The sequence below is a fragment of the Erythrolamprus reginae genome, chromosome 4 (genome assembly GCF_031021105.1).
Source record: "Erythrolamprus reginae isolate rEryReg1 chromosome 4, rEryReg1.hap1, whole genome shotgun sequence".
NCBI classification, from domain to species: domain Eukaryota; kingdom Metazoa; phylum Chordata; class Lepidosauria; order Squamata; family Dipsadidae; genus Erythrolamprus; species Erythrolamprus reginae.
This window is the reverse complement of record NC_091953.1, coordinates 3,553,118-3,566,503: the sequence shown is the minus strand read 5'-3', so window position 1 is coordinate 3,566,503 and position 13,386 is coordinate 3,553,118. Positions and strand designations below refer to the sequence as shown.

Sequence of the window (13,386 nt, the reverse complement as noted above, 5' to 3'; positions counted from 1 at the left end):
CTTACAATCGGGGGTGTCTTACTATCGGGGAAACAGGGTATTTCCAGCACCTTTCTCCAAAAGCGGTATTTATTTTATTTATTTTGTCCAATACACAATGAGAGTTTTAGTGGGTATATATATATAACTGAAGGGATTGGATACTGTAGCCTAGAGCAGTGTTTTTCAACCGGTGTGCCGCAGCACACTAGTGTGGCGCGAGACATGGTCAGGTGTGCCGCGAGGCGGCTCGGGCCCCCCCCCCCCCCGATCGAAAGGCCAGCGTGGAGAAAGATTTTTTTTGGCCGGACCGACTGTCGTCGCTGGGAACGAGGGGAGAACGAGGGGAGAGGAACTGAAAGCGAGGTCTGCGAGGGGAGGGGAGCTGAGGAGGATGTCGGGGCGATGCCGAGGCTGTATTGGGAGCGTTTGGAGCGTTTGGAGCTGTGGAATGAACGTTTGGCGGTCCTGCAGTGCTGTTTGGCAAAGGGAGTTGCGAAAATATCACTTGGACTGCAGCGACACCAACAGAAAGTGTAGACCAGCGACTGGCGAGAGCCGGGGGTCCTGGGCGGAGCCAAGGAGCCGGAGGCAGAATCGGGTAACATCAAGAGGAGACGACTTATCCAGGACTGGGACATTCCCCTACCCCAACCCCCCTCTTTTTTGCCTTTTTTCGGGGACATAGAACATACTATTAATCCAGAACTTAGGAACTGAGAACTGATATGACTTTGCTGCTAACCAAATTCCTATATTCCCATATTCTCTATATATACACTTTATACACTACTGATTAGATTGGATTCATTTTAATCAACTAAATTACTACATTATTATCCATATTTTATATATTTTATATTTTTATGTGTATCTATTACCTTTATTAGTATTTTAATTTTTAGTTTTTTAACTATAAATTGATTTATATTTTAACTAAATTATTGGGGGGGGGCTTAATGATGGACAACTGGGGAGGGTGTAGTATGTATGGAGTGAATGAATGGTGTGGATGGGATGGATGGGATGGATGGGGTTACAATATGGGCGAAATGAATGGGAAGGATGCAAGTAACATACTTGGCCCACCTGGCGCTGAAGAGGCTGGAGGGGGAGGGGCACCTATCTCTGGGGGGACAGAGGGTCAGAACATCCCGGTGTTGCTGGGGAGAGGCAGATATGGCGGGGGCCACAGAGTTAGCCGTTCCAGGGGAACGAGGGATCGTTGCGTAATAACGATCCCTTGTTCTGGCTCTGTGAGCTCAACCTTGGGTACTGGTGATGAGTGTAACTCTGGCCCTGGGCTCAGGTTGCTGCTGCTTAATGCCAGGTCGGTGGTAAATAAAGCTCTCCTCATCCGGGATCTAAGCCTGGATGAGGAGGCCGACCTGGCATGTATTACTGAAACCTGGCTGGGCCCAGAGGGAGGAGTTCCTCTCTCTGAAATTTGCCCAGCTGGGTTTCAGATATGGCATCAACCTCGATCCCAGGGAAGGGGGGGAGGAGTGGCTATTATAGCCAGGGAGAGCCTTTGCCTACATGGACTCATTGCTCCAGAGATTGCGGGTTGCGAATCTCTCTTGATGAAGTTGGACTTAGGGGTTCAGGTGGGCTTGTTTCTCACATACCTGCCTCCCAGCTACGTGTCAAAAGCCCTGCCTGTGCTGCTCGAGGAGGTAGCCGGGTTGGCGGTGGAGTTCCCCAGACTTATTGTCTTGGGGGACTTCAACCTGCCGTCAGTCGGCGAAGCCTCTGGACTGGCACAGGAGTTCATGGCCACCATGGCAGCCATGGACCTGACTCAAGTAATACAGGGTCCAACTCATGAGGGAGGGCACGCACCTGACATGGTATTCCTCTCTGAGCAATTGAGCAATGGTCTGAGACTAAGGGGCTTAGAAATACTGCCTTTGTCATGGTCAGACCATTTTCTACTACGGCTTGACTTCCTGGCTCCAATCCTTCCTCGCAGGGAGGCGGAACCAATTAAGATGTTCTGTCCCAGACGCCTGATGGACCCAGAGGGCTTTCAGACGGCGCTTGGGGTTATTCCAGATGCACTCGTCCACAGTTCGGCGGAGTCTCTTGCGGAAGCCTGGAACAAGGCTGCAGCGGAGGCTCTTGATTGGATTGCGCCTTTGCGACCTCTCCGTGGCGCTAGACCCCGTAGAGCTCCATGGTTTAACGAGGAGCTCCGGGAGTTGAAACGCCAGAAGAGATGTCTAGAGAAGCGATGGAGGAAGAGTAAGTCTGAATCCGATCGAACACTTGTAAGAGCTTTTATTAAGACTTACAAAGTGACGCTCAAGGCGGCAAGATGCACGTATCATGCCGCCTTGATTGCATCAGCGGAATCCCGCCCGGCCGCTCTGTTTAGGGTGACCCGCTCCCTTCTTAACCAGGGGGGAGTTGGGGAGCCCTTGCAGAGTAGTGCCGAGGATTTTAACACGTTTTTCGCTGATAAAATCGCTCAGATCCGGGCGGACCTCGACTCCAATTGGAAAACAGAGTCGGCTGACAACAAGTCAGTCGAGGTGACTGGGGCCCGTACTTGTCCACCTGTCTGGGAAGAGTTTGATCTGGTGACACTTCATGAAGTGGACAAGGCCATTGGAGCTGTAAGTTCCGCCACCTGTTTACTGGATCCGTGTCCCTCCTGGCTGGTCTCGGCCAGCAGGGAGGTGACACGGAGCTGGGTCCAGGAGATTTTCAACGCTTCCTTGGGGAGGGGATTCTTTCCATCATCCTATAAAGAGGTGCTTGTGCGCCCCCTCCTCAAGAAGCCTTCCCTGGACCCAGCCGTACTTAATAACTACCGGCCAGTCTCCAACCTTCCCTTTATGGGGAAGGTTGTCGAGAAGGTGGTGGCATTCCAGCTCCAACGGTCCTTGGAAGAAGCCGATTATCTAGGTTCCCAGCAGTCGGGTTTCAGGCCCGGTTACAGCACGGAAACTGCTTTGGTCTCGTTGATGGATGATCTCTGGTGGGCCCGGGACAGGGGTTTATCCTCTGTCCTGGTGCTTCTTGACCTCTCAGTGGCTTTCGATACCATCGACCATGGTATCCTTCTGCACCGGCTGGAGGGGTTGCGGGTGGGAGGCACTGTTCTCCAGTGGTTCTCCTCCTACCTCTCCTGTCAGTTGCAGTCGGTGTTAGTGGGGGGCCAGAGGTCGACTCCGAGGTCTCTCCCTTGTGGGGTGCCCCAGGGGTCAGTCCTCTCCCCCCTGCTATTTAATATCTACATGAAACCGCTGGGTGAGATCATCCAAGGGCATGGGGTGAGGTATAATCAGTACGCTGATGATACCCAGCTTTACATCTCCACCCCATGTCCAGTCAACGAAGCGGTGGAAGTGATGTGCTGGTGTCTGGAGGCTGTTGGGGCCTGGATGGGTGTCAACAGACTCCAACTCAACCCGGATAAGACGGAGTGGCTCTGGGTTTTGCCTCCCAAGGACAATCCCATCTGTCCGTCCATCACCCTGGGGGGGGAATTATTGATCCCCTCGGAGAGGGTCCACAACTTGGGTGTCCTCCTCGATCCACAGCTCACATTAGAGAACCATCTTTCAGCTGTGGTGAGGGGGGTGTTTGCCCAGGTTCGCCTGGTGCACCAGTTGCGGCCCTATCTGGACCGGGACTCATTACTCACAGTCACTCATGCCCTCATCACCTCAAGGTTCGACTACTGTAATGCTCTCTACATGGGGCTACCTTTGAAACGTGTTCGGAAACTTCAGATCGTGCAGAATGCAGCTGCGAGAGCAGTCATGGGCTTACCTAGGTATGCCCATGTTTCACCAACACTCCGCAGTCTGCATTGGTTGCCAATCAACTTCCGGTCACAATTCAAAGTGTTGGTTATGACCTTTAAAGCCCTTCATGGCACTGGACCAGAATATCTCCGAGACCGCCTGCTGCCGCACGAATCCCAGCGACCGATTAGGTCCCACAGAGTGGGCCTTCTCCGGGTCCCGTCAACTAAACAATGTCGGTTGGCGGGCCCCAGGGGAAGAGCCTTCTCTGTGGCGGCCCCGGCCCTCTGGAATCAACTCCCCCCAGAGATTAGAACTGCCCCTACTCTTCTTGCCTTTCGTAAGCTCCTTAAGACCCACCTCTGTCGTCAGGCATGGGGGAACTGAGACATCTCCCCCGGGCATATACAATTTATGAATGGTATGTTTGTATGTATGTATGTGTGTTTAGAAAATGGGGTCTTTTAAATATTTTTAAACAGTAATTTAGATTTGTTGTAAATTGTTTTTTCACTTTGTTGTGAGCCGCCCCGAGTCTGCGGAGAGGGGCGGCATACAAATCTAAATAATAAATAAATAAATAAATAAATAAATAAATAATAAACTTTATTTTTAAAAAAACAACAACAGTCAACGGCTTTCAAAACGGTAAGGGTGAACACATTCATGCATGTGAATCGCATGTATGTGACCAGAGTTAAATGTTTTTCTTTTGAATCGAAATTAAAGCAATACCCGCTGCTTCCTGAGGTAGCAAGAGAGGGACTTTGCTTTCCTTATTTACAAAACTTTCTACAAGTTTTTATTCACGGGATCCCGGCTCAAAACGGCCTCAAACCACTCAACCTACGGACAGAATACGGGGATAAGATTTTGGTCACCCACGCGGGACGGTTGGCCAAGGTCATCAAGTACTTCCTGGGCGCCAAATCCTGGGCAAAGATGGAGAGCAAGACGTCCGAAACCACCAGGCTGATGATGGTGGCCAACAGCACCCACATTCCTAGGGAGAGGAGGCAGGTGACGGTCTTCTTAAGGCCTCGGGAGTCCTGGGACAGCTTGGCCTGGACCATCTCTTGGAGCAAGGATGGGCCTTCCAGGCTGGAGTCCGTTTCCAACTGGCTGAACGGAGACTGTTCCAGCTGCTCTTCCAAAGCATGGACCTGGTTTTCCAGGGCTATGCAGATCTCCTCCAGCTCCACCACTGTGTGGGTCAGCTCGGCGCACTGCTTCTTCTCGTCCTCGTGAAGATGCTGGGTGGTTTCAATCCTGGCCTCCAGCTGTTTGAAGTATCCCACGATTTGCTCCATGACCTGCCTAATGCACAGCATCCCTTGGTCACGGATGGCTTTGGACTCCTGGAATGTGACCAGCTTGCTGGAGACCTTCTGAATTCTGGAGCAGAGGACTCGGTTGGTCTCTGCCAAGTTTTGGTTCTGGACCTGGAGGGCCACCCGGGTCTCTTCCCGCTTGCGGAGCATCTCCTGCAGCTCCTGCTCTTCTTTCTCCAGGTCCTTCACCATGGTCTTAAAACAGGTGACTTTCTCCTCCAGGCTCTTGTTCTCCTCATTCATGTGCTTCATCTCCCTGGCGATCTCCTGGTTTTCCAGGTCGAGGCTGGCTGCTTTGTCTTGCAGCTCCCACAGCTCCCTCTTTAACGCCTCCTGGGTCTCCATCAGGTGGGACATTTCAGACTTCTCCATTGCAGGAAGGGGACTGGGGCGAAAGGCCGCAAATTCCTGTTGAGTTCACAGCTGCGGGACAAGCGGAGGGAGAGTAAGCCGGGATCAAACCTCACATTAACAGAGGGATAGAATCAAGATCACATGAGGTGGTAATTGAAGTGTTGTACGCCGCCCTGAGTCGCCTCGAGAAGGGCGGCATAAAAATCTAATAAATAAATAAAAATGGCCTAACAGGCAAACCGGAAGTTAAAAGAAATGGACTTCCGGTTTGCCCTTTGTGCTGTTTTTCGCACTCCGGAGCCTTCAGGAAGGCTTCATGAAGCCCCAGAGCTTGAAAATCAGCACAATGGGCAAACCGGAAGTCCATTTTTCTGAACTTCTTGTTTGTCTGTTGGACTGTTTTTTTGCACTCCAAGGCTCCCCTGAAGCCTACGGAGGGTGAAATGGCCTTCCCCAAGGCTGAAAATCAGCATGCGCGTTGGAGCTGAAATAGGGCAACACATTATATTTCTTTTTGTTGGATCTTGATCAAGACTAAAAGAAGTTGAACCTCATCACCTTGAAGTTCGACTACTGTAATACTCTCTACATGGGGCTACCTTTGAAAAGTGTTCGGAAACTTCAGATCATGCAGAATGCGCCGCAAGAGCAATCATGGGCTTTCCCAAATATGCCCATGTCTCATCAACATTCTGCGGCCTGCACTGGCTGCCAATCAGTTTCCAGTCACAATTCAAAGTGTTGGTTATGACCTATAAAGCCCTATATGGCATCAGACCAGAATATCTTCGGGACCGCCTTTTGCCACACGAATCCCAGCGACCGATTAGGTCCCACAGAGTTGGCCTTCTCCGGGTCCCGTTGATAAAACAATGTTGTATGGTGGGACTCAAGGGAGGAGCCTTTTCTGTGGTGGCCCCGGCCATCTGGAATCAACTCCCCCCAGAGATCAGGACTGCCCCCACCCTCCTTGCCTTTCGCAAACTACTGAAAACCCACCTCTGCCACCAGGCTTGGGGGACCTAATTGATCCTTAGCTATTTCATTTTATGTATGGTTTGTTTGGATGGTATGACTGTTTTTATAATGGGTTTTTATAATTGTTTTTAATATTAGATTTTTGCTTTGTATTTTGTTGTGAGGCACTCCTATTATTATTATTATTATTAATTATTATTATTATTATTATTATAATTATTATTAATAATAATAATAATAGGAGTGCCTCACAACAAAATACAAAGTACAAATCTAATATTTATAAAAACCCATTATAAAAACAGTTGTTACTATTATTATTATTATTGTTGTTGTTGTTATTATTATTATTATTATTATTATTATTATTATTATTATTATTATTATTATTATCCATAGACTCGGGGCGGCTAAGTTAAATCAACACATTATTCTGAATTGGGTGAATGGTGTGGTGGGTCTAGAGGTGGTGCTCTCGCCGCACATTCAGGAGGCTGTGAGTTCGATCCTAGGTAGAGGCAGATATTTCTCTCCTGGGGCACTCTGAGAATATATCTGCTGTTAAAAAACTCCGCATTGGCAACAGGGAAAAGTGCCCGACCAATCAGCTTCATTCAGTGGCCCAGACTCCACCCCACAAGGGATTGGGGCACTAAATGTGTCTGAATTGGGTCAAAGCATCATCCAAAGTTCTAGATGAGATGCTTGTTCCTATCACCCATTTCCTCCCACTACAGTATGACTGTAACTTGTTGCTTGTATGCTTAAGATTTTCATTAATATGGATTGTATCCTCATTGTGTATTTGACCCCTATATCGTTTGGCGGGGCCCAGGGAAAGAGCCTTCTCTGTGGTGGCCCTGACCCTCTGGAACCAACTCCGCCCGGAGATTAGAATTGCCCCCACCCTCCTCGCCTTTCGCAAGCTCCTAAAAACCCACCTCTGCAGTCAGGCATGGGGGAACTGAGATATTCTTTCCACCTAAGCCTTTACAATTCATGCATGGTATGTTTGTTTGTATGTATGTTTGGTTTTAGAATTAGGGTTTTTTTTAGCTGTTTTGTATTGGATTTACATGCTGTTTTTATTCTGTTGTTAGTTGCCCCGAGTCTGCAGAGAGGGGCGGCATACAAATCCAATAAATAATAATAATAATTAGGCAGGACAGGGTGGAACGCAGTTCCACTGGCGGAAATGAAGCTGTGTGCCCAGCTCCAGCTGACCATCCCTCCCTACCATCCTTCTCCTCTTCCTCGGAAAGTGGCAGGGAGACCAGCACCAGCAGGAGTTGCGGAGGGGGGGTCCTTTTCTTCCCCCCTCTTTTCTCAACAGCTGATCAGCACTTAACAGTTCACTTAAACGATGATGATCGTTCAAGCCACTCCCAACCTTGTTACCTGGCTGGCTAGCCACTCCTATCCAGTTACATGACCATCAAGCCACACCCACAAATATAAGCCACACCCACAGTGAGGCAGTCAAAATTTTGGCTGCCCGTTACTACCTATGACCATCATTAAGTGTTGTACCACAAAGCTATGTTTTCTTTTATGTCCACTGAGAGCATCTGCACCAAAGACAAATTCCTTGTGTGTCCAGTCACTCTTGGCCAATAAAGAATAATATTCTATTCTTGGGAGAGTAGAGGAACCATCCTTTGGTCTACTCACCGAAGGATCCTCAATTGCCAAGAGAAAAACGGTCTCTCACACGTAGTCCACCATCAACCACAGCTGAGTCCGAGCCCAACTGTCATCAACGACCTTGCCGCTGATGTCACAATTCACAGAGTCTCCAGCCAATCAGGGCCTTTTATGGGCGTCATCCTTCCTGGAGGCAAGTCATTGGTTCTCCCATGACTTGTGGACTTCAACTGCCAGAATTCCTCAGCCAATCAGGCTAGCTCAGGAATTCTGGGAGTTGAAATCAACATGTCATAGAAGAGCCAATTTTTCCTACCCCTGAACAGTGTTCCCTCTAATTTTTTTTGGGGGTGGGCAGAAAAGTATAGTGTCTGAGTGGCAGTCCCTTTGGGACTGGGCGGCACAGAAATAATAAATAAATAAATAAATAAATAAATAAACAAACAAATAAATAAATAAAAAACCCACCCTGTTTTGCCTCAGAGAATTTCAAAATAAAATACTGTACTGTGTGTCTATAACAGTGAGCTCATAATAGGGCAACTCTATCAATATCAAAATGCCACTTAAATAGTTGAGCTAGTTTCAAACTAGATTTTGATTTTCTTTCTCTCTTCCTTACTCCCATTCTTTTTCTTTTTCTTTTCCCTCCTCTCTTTTTTCTATCTGTTTCTCTCTCTTCCTCTCTTCCTCTCTCTCTCCTTCCCTCTCACTCTTTCCCTCTCGGCTTCTGGGCTGGTTTGGAAAACTCTGAGTTGATGATGATTTTTAAGTGAGCCATGGCTCAATGCTCAGCTTATAGGGAACTATGCCCCTGAACTAGGACAAAGGTAGGGAATATGGCACCTTCGTGATTTGTGGACTTCAACTCCCAGAATTCCTGAGCCAATCATGCTAGCTCAGGAATTCTGGGAGTTGAAGTCCACCTACCCCTGCGACTAAGGAAACACACTCTCACACTCCTGGCAATGGAAGGGAGATCTCAGTGCAAGGAAGAGGCATATTCCCAATCCTGCTGCTACTGGTGCGCATGCGCGCGTAGCTTCCCTTCTCTTTCGCTCATGCACATCCCAGCAATTTTTGCTTCTGCGCATACGGAGGAAGCAAAACCTTGCAAGGGGAAGTACACACAAGATTTCAGCGATTTTTTTTTTTGCTTCCACGAATGCACACATTTTTAAAAAACACCGAAATCTCACATGCGCGCCCCCTCGTGAGATTTGCTTCCCGCGCATGCACCAGAAGCTTAGTTTACGGCACTGCACATACGTCGCCATCTTGTTTTGGGCTTTTCTTTTGGGGGGGGGGTTATTTTTCAACATACACACTCAGCCACTAGTTTCAGCCACAAAGTGTGGTTATGAGTCACAGCCACGACATGCAGGTGGAAGCAAACCGGCAGTGAACTAAGTTACAACCCACCCCTGGTGTGTGCGTGGGGGGGGGTCCCCTGAAACTGCAACCCCAAAGAGGGACCCCAACCCATTTCTGAGGAGAATATAGCCAATATAGCCAAGAAGGCTTCAAGAGTTGTAAACCTAATCCTACGTAGCTTCTGCTCTGGCAATCTCACACTACTTACCAGAGCTTACAAAACTTTCGCCGGACCCATCCTCGAATACAGCTCATCTGTTTGGAACCCATATCGCATCTCAGACATCAACACCCTTGAAAATGTCCAGAGATACTTCACCAGAAGAGCCCTTCACTCCTCTACCTGTAACAGAAGACCCTACGAGACTAGACTTTCAATCCTGGACCTAGAAAGTTTAGAACTAAGACGCCTTAAACAAGATCTAAGTATTGCCCACAAGATCATATGCTGCAATGTCCTGCCTGCCGGCGACTACTTCAGCTTCAACTACAACAACACAACAGCACACGGCAGATTTAAACTTAATTTTAACCGCTCCAAACTTGACTGTAAAAAATACGACTTCAGTAACCGAGTTGTTGAAGCGTGGAACTCATTACTGGACTCCGTAGTGTCATCCCCAAACCCCCAACACTTTACCCTTAGATTATCTACGGTTGACCTATCCAGATTGCTAAGAGGTCAGTAAGGGGCGAGTACAAGTGCACTAGAGTGCCTTCCGTCCCCTGTCTTATTGCTCTCCTATATCTCCTATACCTTTCTTCTATTCCTCTATCTCTTCTTCTATTCTTTCATTGATATGTTCTATTCCTATATCTTCTCTTCTCTTCTTTCTTAGATATATTTTACTATATCTCCTCTATAACCGTCATCTTGTATTTTACTATGTGTATATATATACCCACTAAAACCCTCATTGTGTATTGGACAAAATACATATAAATAAATAAATAAATAAACAAACAAACAAACAAATAAATAAATAAATAAATAGAGTGCCTTCCGTCCCCTGTCCTATTGCTCTCCTATATCTCCTCTACCTTTCTTCTATTCCTATATCTCTTCTTCTATTCTTTCATTGATATGTTCTATTACTATACCTTCTTTTCTATTCCTTCTTAGATATATTTCACTATCTCCTCTATAACCTTCATCATGTATTTTACTATGTGTATATAGATATATACCCACTAAAACCCTCATTGTGTATTGGACAAAATAAATAAAAAATAAACACCCGCTCCCGCCCTCCCAGAGGAGAAGGGTGGACACAGCTCCAAACACAATTGGCCTCCTCTTTATTATTGCTTTTCCTTGGAGCTGACTTCTCGGGGCGTCTCGCCTTCCTTCTTTTTCACCGTTTTTCTGGGGGCGGTAGAAGAGGTTTTCTTCGGGCGCGCCTGGAGGCCTTTGTCCGAGACGTTTTGGTCCTCAAACAGAGCCACTTCCTGAGAGAGCTTCCTCAACTCCTTGTTGAGTTGGTTGTTGGAATCGATCAAAGCGAACTTCAGGACTTCCAGTTGGTTGAGCTTCTGGTAGGCCTCTTCGGCCCGTTCGCGCATCGCTGTGACTTTGCCTTGCATCTCTTCCATGGCGATCTTGAAACTTTCGACCGTGTCCTGCAAACTCTGGCTCATGGTCGGGATTTGGTCTGGGCTCCGCCTTGGGACTCGCTCTTAAAATCTTTTGCTAGGGATTGTCTTATCTTCTTCTGGAGAGTTCCTAATGGCTGTGGACAGACGAATTATAGATGCTGCCGACAAGCTGCACGTAAACACAAAGAAGATACTGACACACATCCACACATGCACATTGTCAATATGCGTGCAGCTATGTTGGCTTAAAATACACATAAACAAGGAATGTGTGTTTATGTGTTATATATAAATATATTTAATATACATAATATTAATATTAATATATTAATAAATATTTAATGTATATAAATATATTAAATATTTATATAAATATATGTATATAAATACATTAAACATATTTAAATATTTAATAAATATTTAAATATATTAATAAGGGGACACAATCTGAAGTTAGTTGGGGGAAAGATCAAAAGCAACATGAGACAATATTATTTGACTGAAAGAGTAGTAGATCCTTGGAACAAACTTCCAGCAGACGTGGTAGATAAATCCACAGTAACTGAATTTAAACATGCCTGGGATAAACATAGATCCATCCTAAGATAAAATACAGAAAATAGTATAAGGGCAGACTAGATGGACCATGACGTCTTTTTCTGCCGTCAGACTTCTATGTTTCTATGTTTCTATGTTAATAATATATTTAATGACTACTTCAGCTTCAACCACATCAACACAAGAGCACATAACAGATTCAAGCTCAATATTAAGCGCTCCAAACTTGACTGTAAAAAATACGACTTTAGTAATAGAGTTGTGGAACTCATTACCGGACTCTATAATATCATCCACTAACCCCCAACACTTTACCCTTAGACTATCCACGATTGACCTCTGCAGATTCCTAAGAGGTCAGTAAGGAGCGTGCATAAGTGCACTAGAGTGCCTTCCGTCCCGTCCTATAGTCTCTCCTATATCTTCTGTTCTATCCTTATATCTTTCTTCTATTCTCTCATTGATTTATTTTATCCTATTCTCTCTTCTATTCTTTCTCTAATTCCATCTCCTTGAAGGCATCCTCTGTTACCTTTATTGTGTATTATTGTGTAGGGAATGAATGTATTATTTTATTTATTCTATTTAATTGGATTTGTATGCCGCCCCTCCCCGAGGACTCGGGTCGGCTCATAGCATATACAGAAAAACAAGAATAATAGCAATCCAATTAATACATTAAAAACAATCTTTAAAAATTCTAATTAAAAAGAAAAAAGCATTAACATAATTCATTCAACAATCAAACTAAAGCATTCATTGGTCGGGGGGGAATGAATGAATGAATGAATGAATGAATGAATGAATGAATGAATGAATGCTTGAATGAAACATAGAAACATAGAAGACTGACGGCAGAAAAAGACCTCCTGGTCCATCTAGTCTGCCCTTATACTATTTCCTGTATTTTATCTTACAATGGATATATGTTTATCCCAGGCATGTTTAAATTCAGTTACTGTGGATTTACCAACCATGTCTGCTGGAAGTTTGTTCCAATGAATGAATGAATGAATGAATGAATGAACGAACGAACGAACGAACGAACGAACTAACTAACTAACTAACTAACTAACTAACTAACTAACAAACAAACAGACAAACAAATAAATAAATAAATGTCTTTAAGAGAGGGATCATAGTTGGCCATAAGACTGAGCCAACGCAATTCCTGTTTGGAGGGAGGTTTTTTTTACTGATAGTTACTGTATGTCTAAAGTTGTGTGTGGATGTTAACTGGTTTGTATTGGATATTGAGATTATATTTGTGATTAGAAGTGTAAAGAGATTTTTCTACCTTGTTGCTGTATATAATATATTTTTGTACTGGTTTATGTGTCTGAACAGTCCATTCCTATTACCACTCAGACCTAACGCTGTTTTTGAGTTGTTTTGTGGATATATTCTTCCCTAAACAATCTATCACGCGCACAGCGGCCTGCAATCTACCACTATGAAGCTACACTATGCTCTTGGCACCTCTGTATCTGCAGCTGGTTAAGTCTGAGAGCTGTGGAAGCTACTCAGGTGACTTTAGATAAGGCACTTGTCTTCACCCCAAAGCACTTCTGAACTGCTGCTGTTGAGTTCATCGACTTCCCTGGCTAACATACAGGTAGTCCTTGAGGACGGCCATTCACTTAGAATGGAACAACAGAGTTGGAAGGGATCTTGGAGGTCTTCTAGTCCAACCCCCTGCTTGGGCAGGAAACCCTACACCACTTCAGATGCTTCTCCAACATCATCTACAAAGCCCTACATGGCCTAGGACCAGAATATCTTTGCGACCGTCTTTTGTCTCATAATAATAATAATAA

The 13,386-nt window shown here is 45.7% G+C and overlaps 1 protein-coding gene across 1 annotated transcript; it reads right to left on the bottom strand.

The window, feature by feature from the left end:
* Nucleotides 1-4,325: 4,325 nt before the first annotated feature.
* LOC139167190 (transmembrane and coiled-coil domain-containing protein 5B-like) lies at nt 4,326-8,121 on the bottom strand. Its single transcript, XM_070751616.1, has 2 exons — nt 8,069-8,121; nt 4,326-5,488 (listed from the first exon to the last, which is right to left on the bottom strand). Exon 2 carries the CDS (start codon nt 5,435-5,437, stop codon nt 4,556-4,558), a length of 882 nt encoding a protein of 293 aa, XP_070607717.1. The 5' UTR covers nt 5,438-5,488; nt 8,069-8,121; the 3' UTR covers nt 4,326-4,555.
* Nucleotides 8,122-13,386: the final 5,265 nt, after the last annotated feature.

What these genes read in the sequence shown, in the direction of transcription:
- LOC139167190 (XM_070751616.1), bottom strand. Translation starts at nt 5,437, where the DNA reads ATGGAGAAGTCTGAAATGTCCCACCTGATGGAGACCCAGGAGGCGTTA.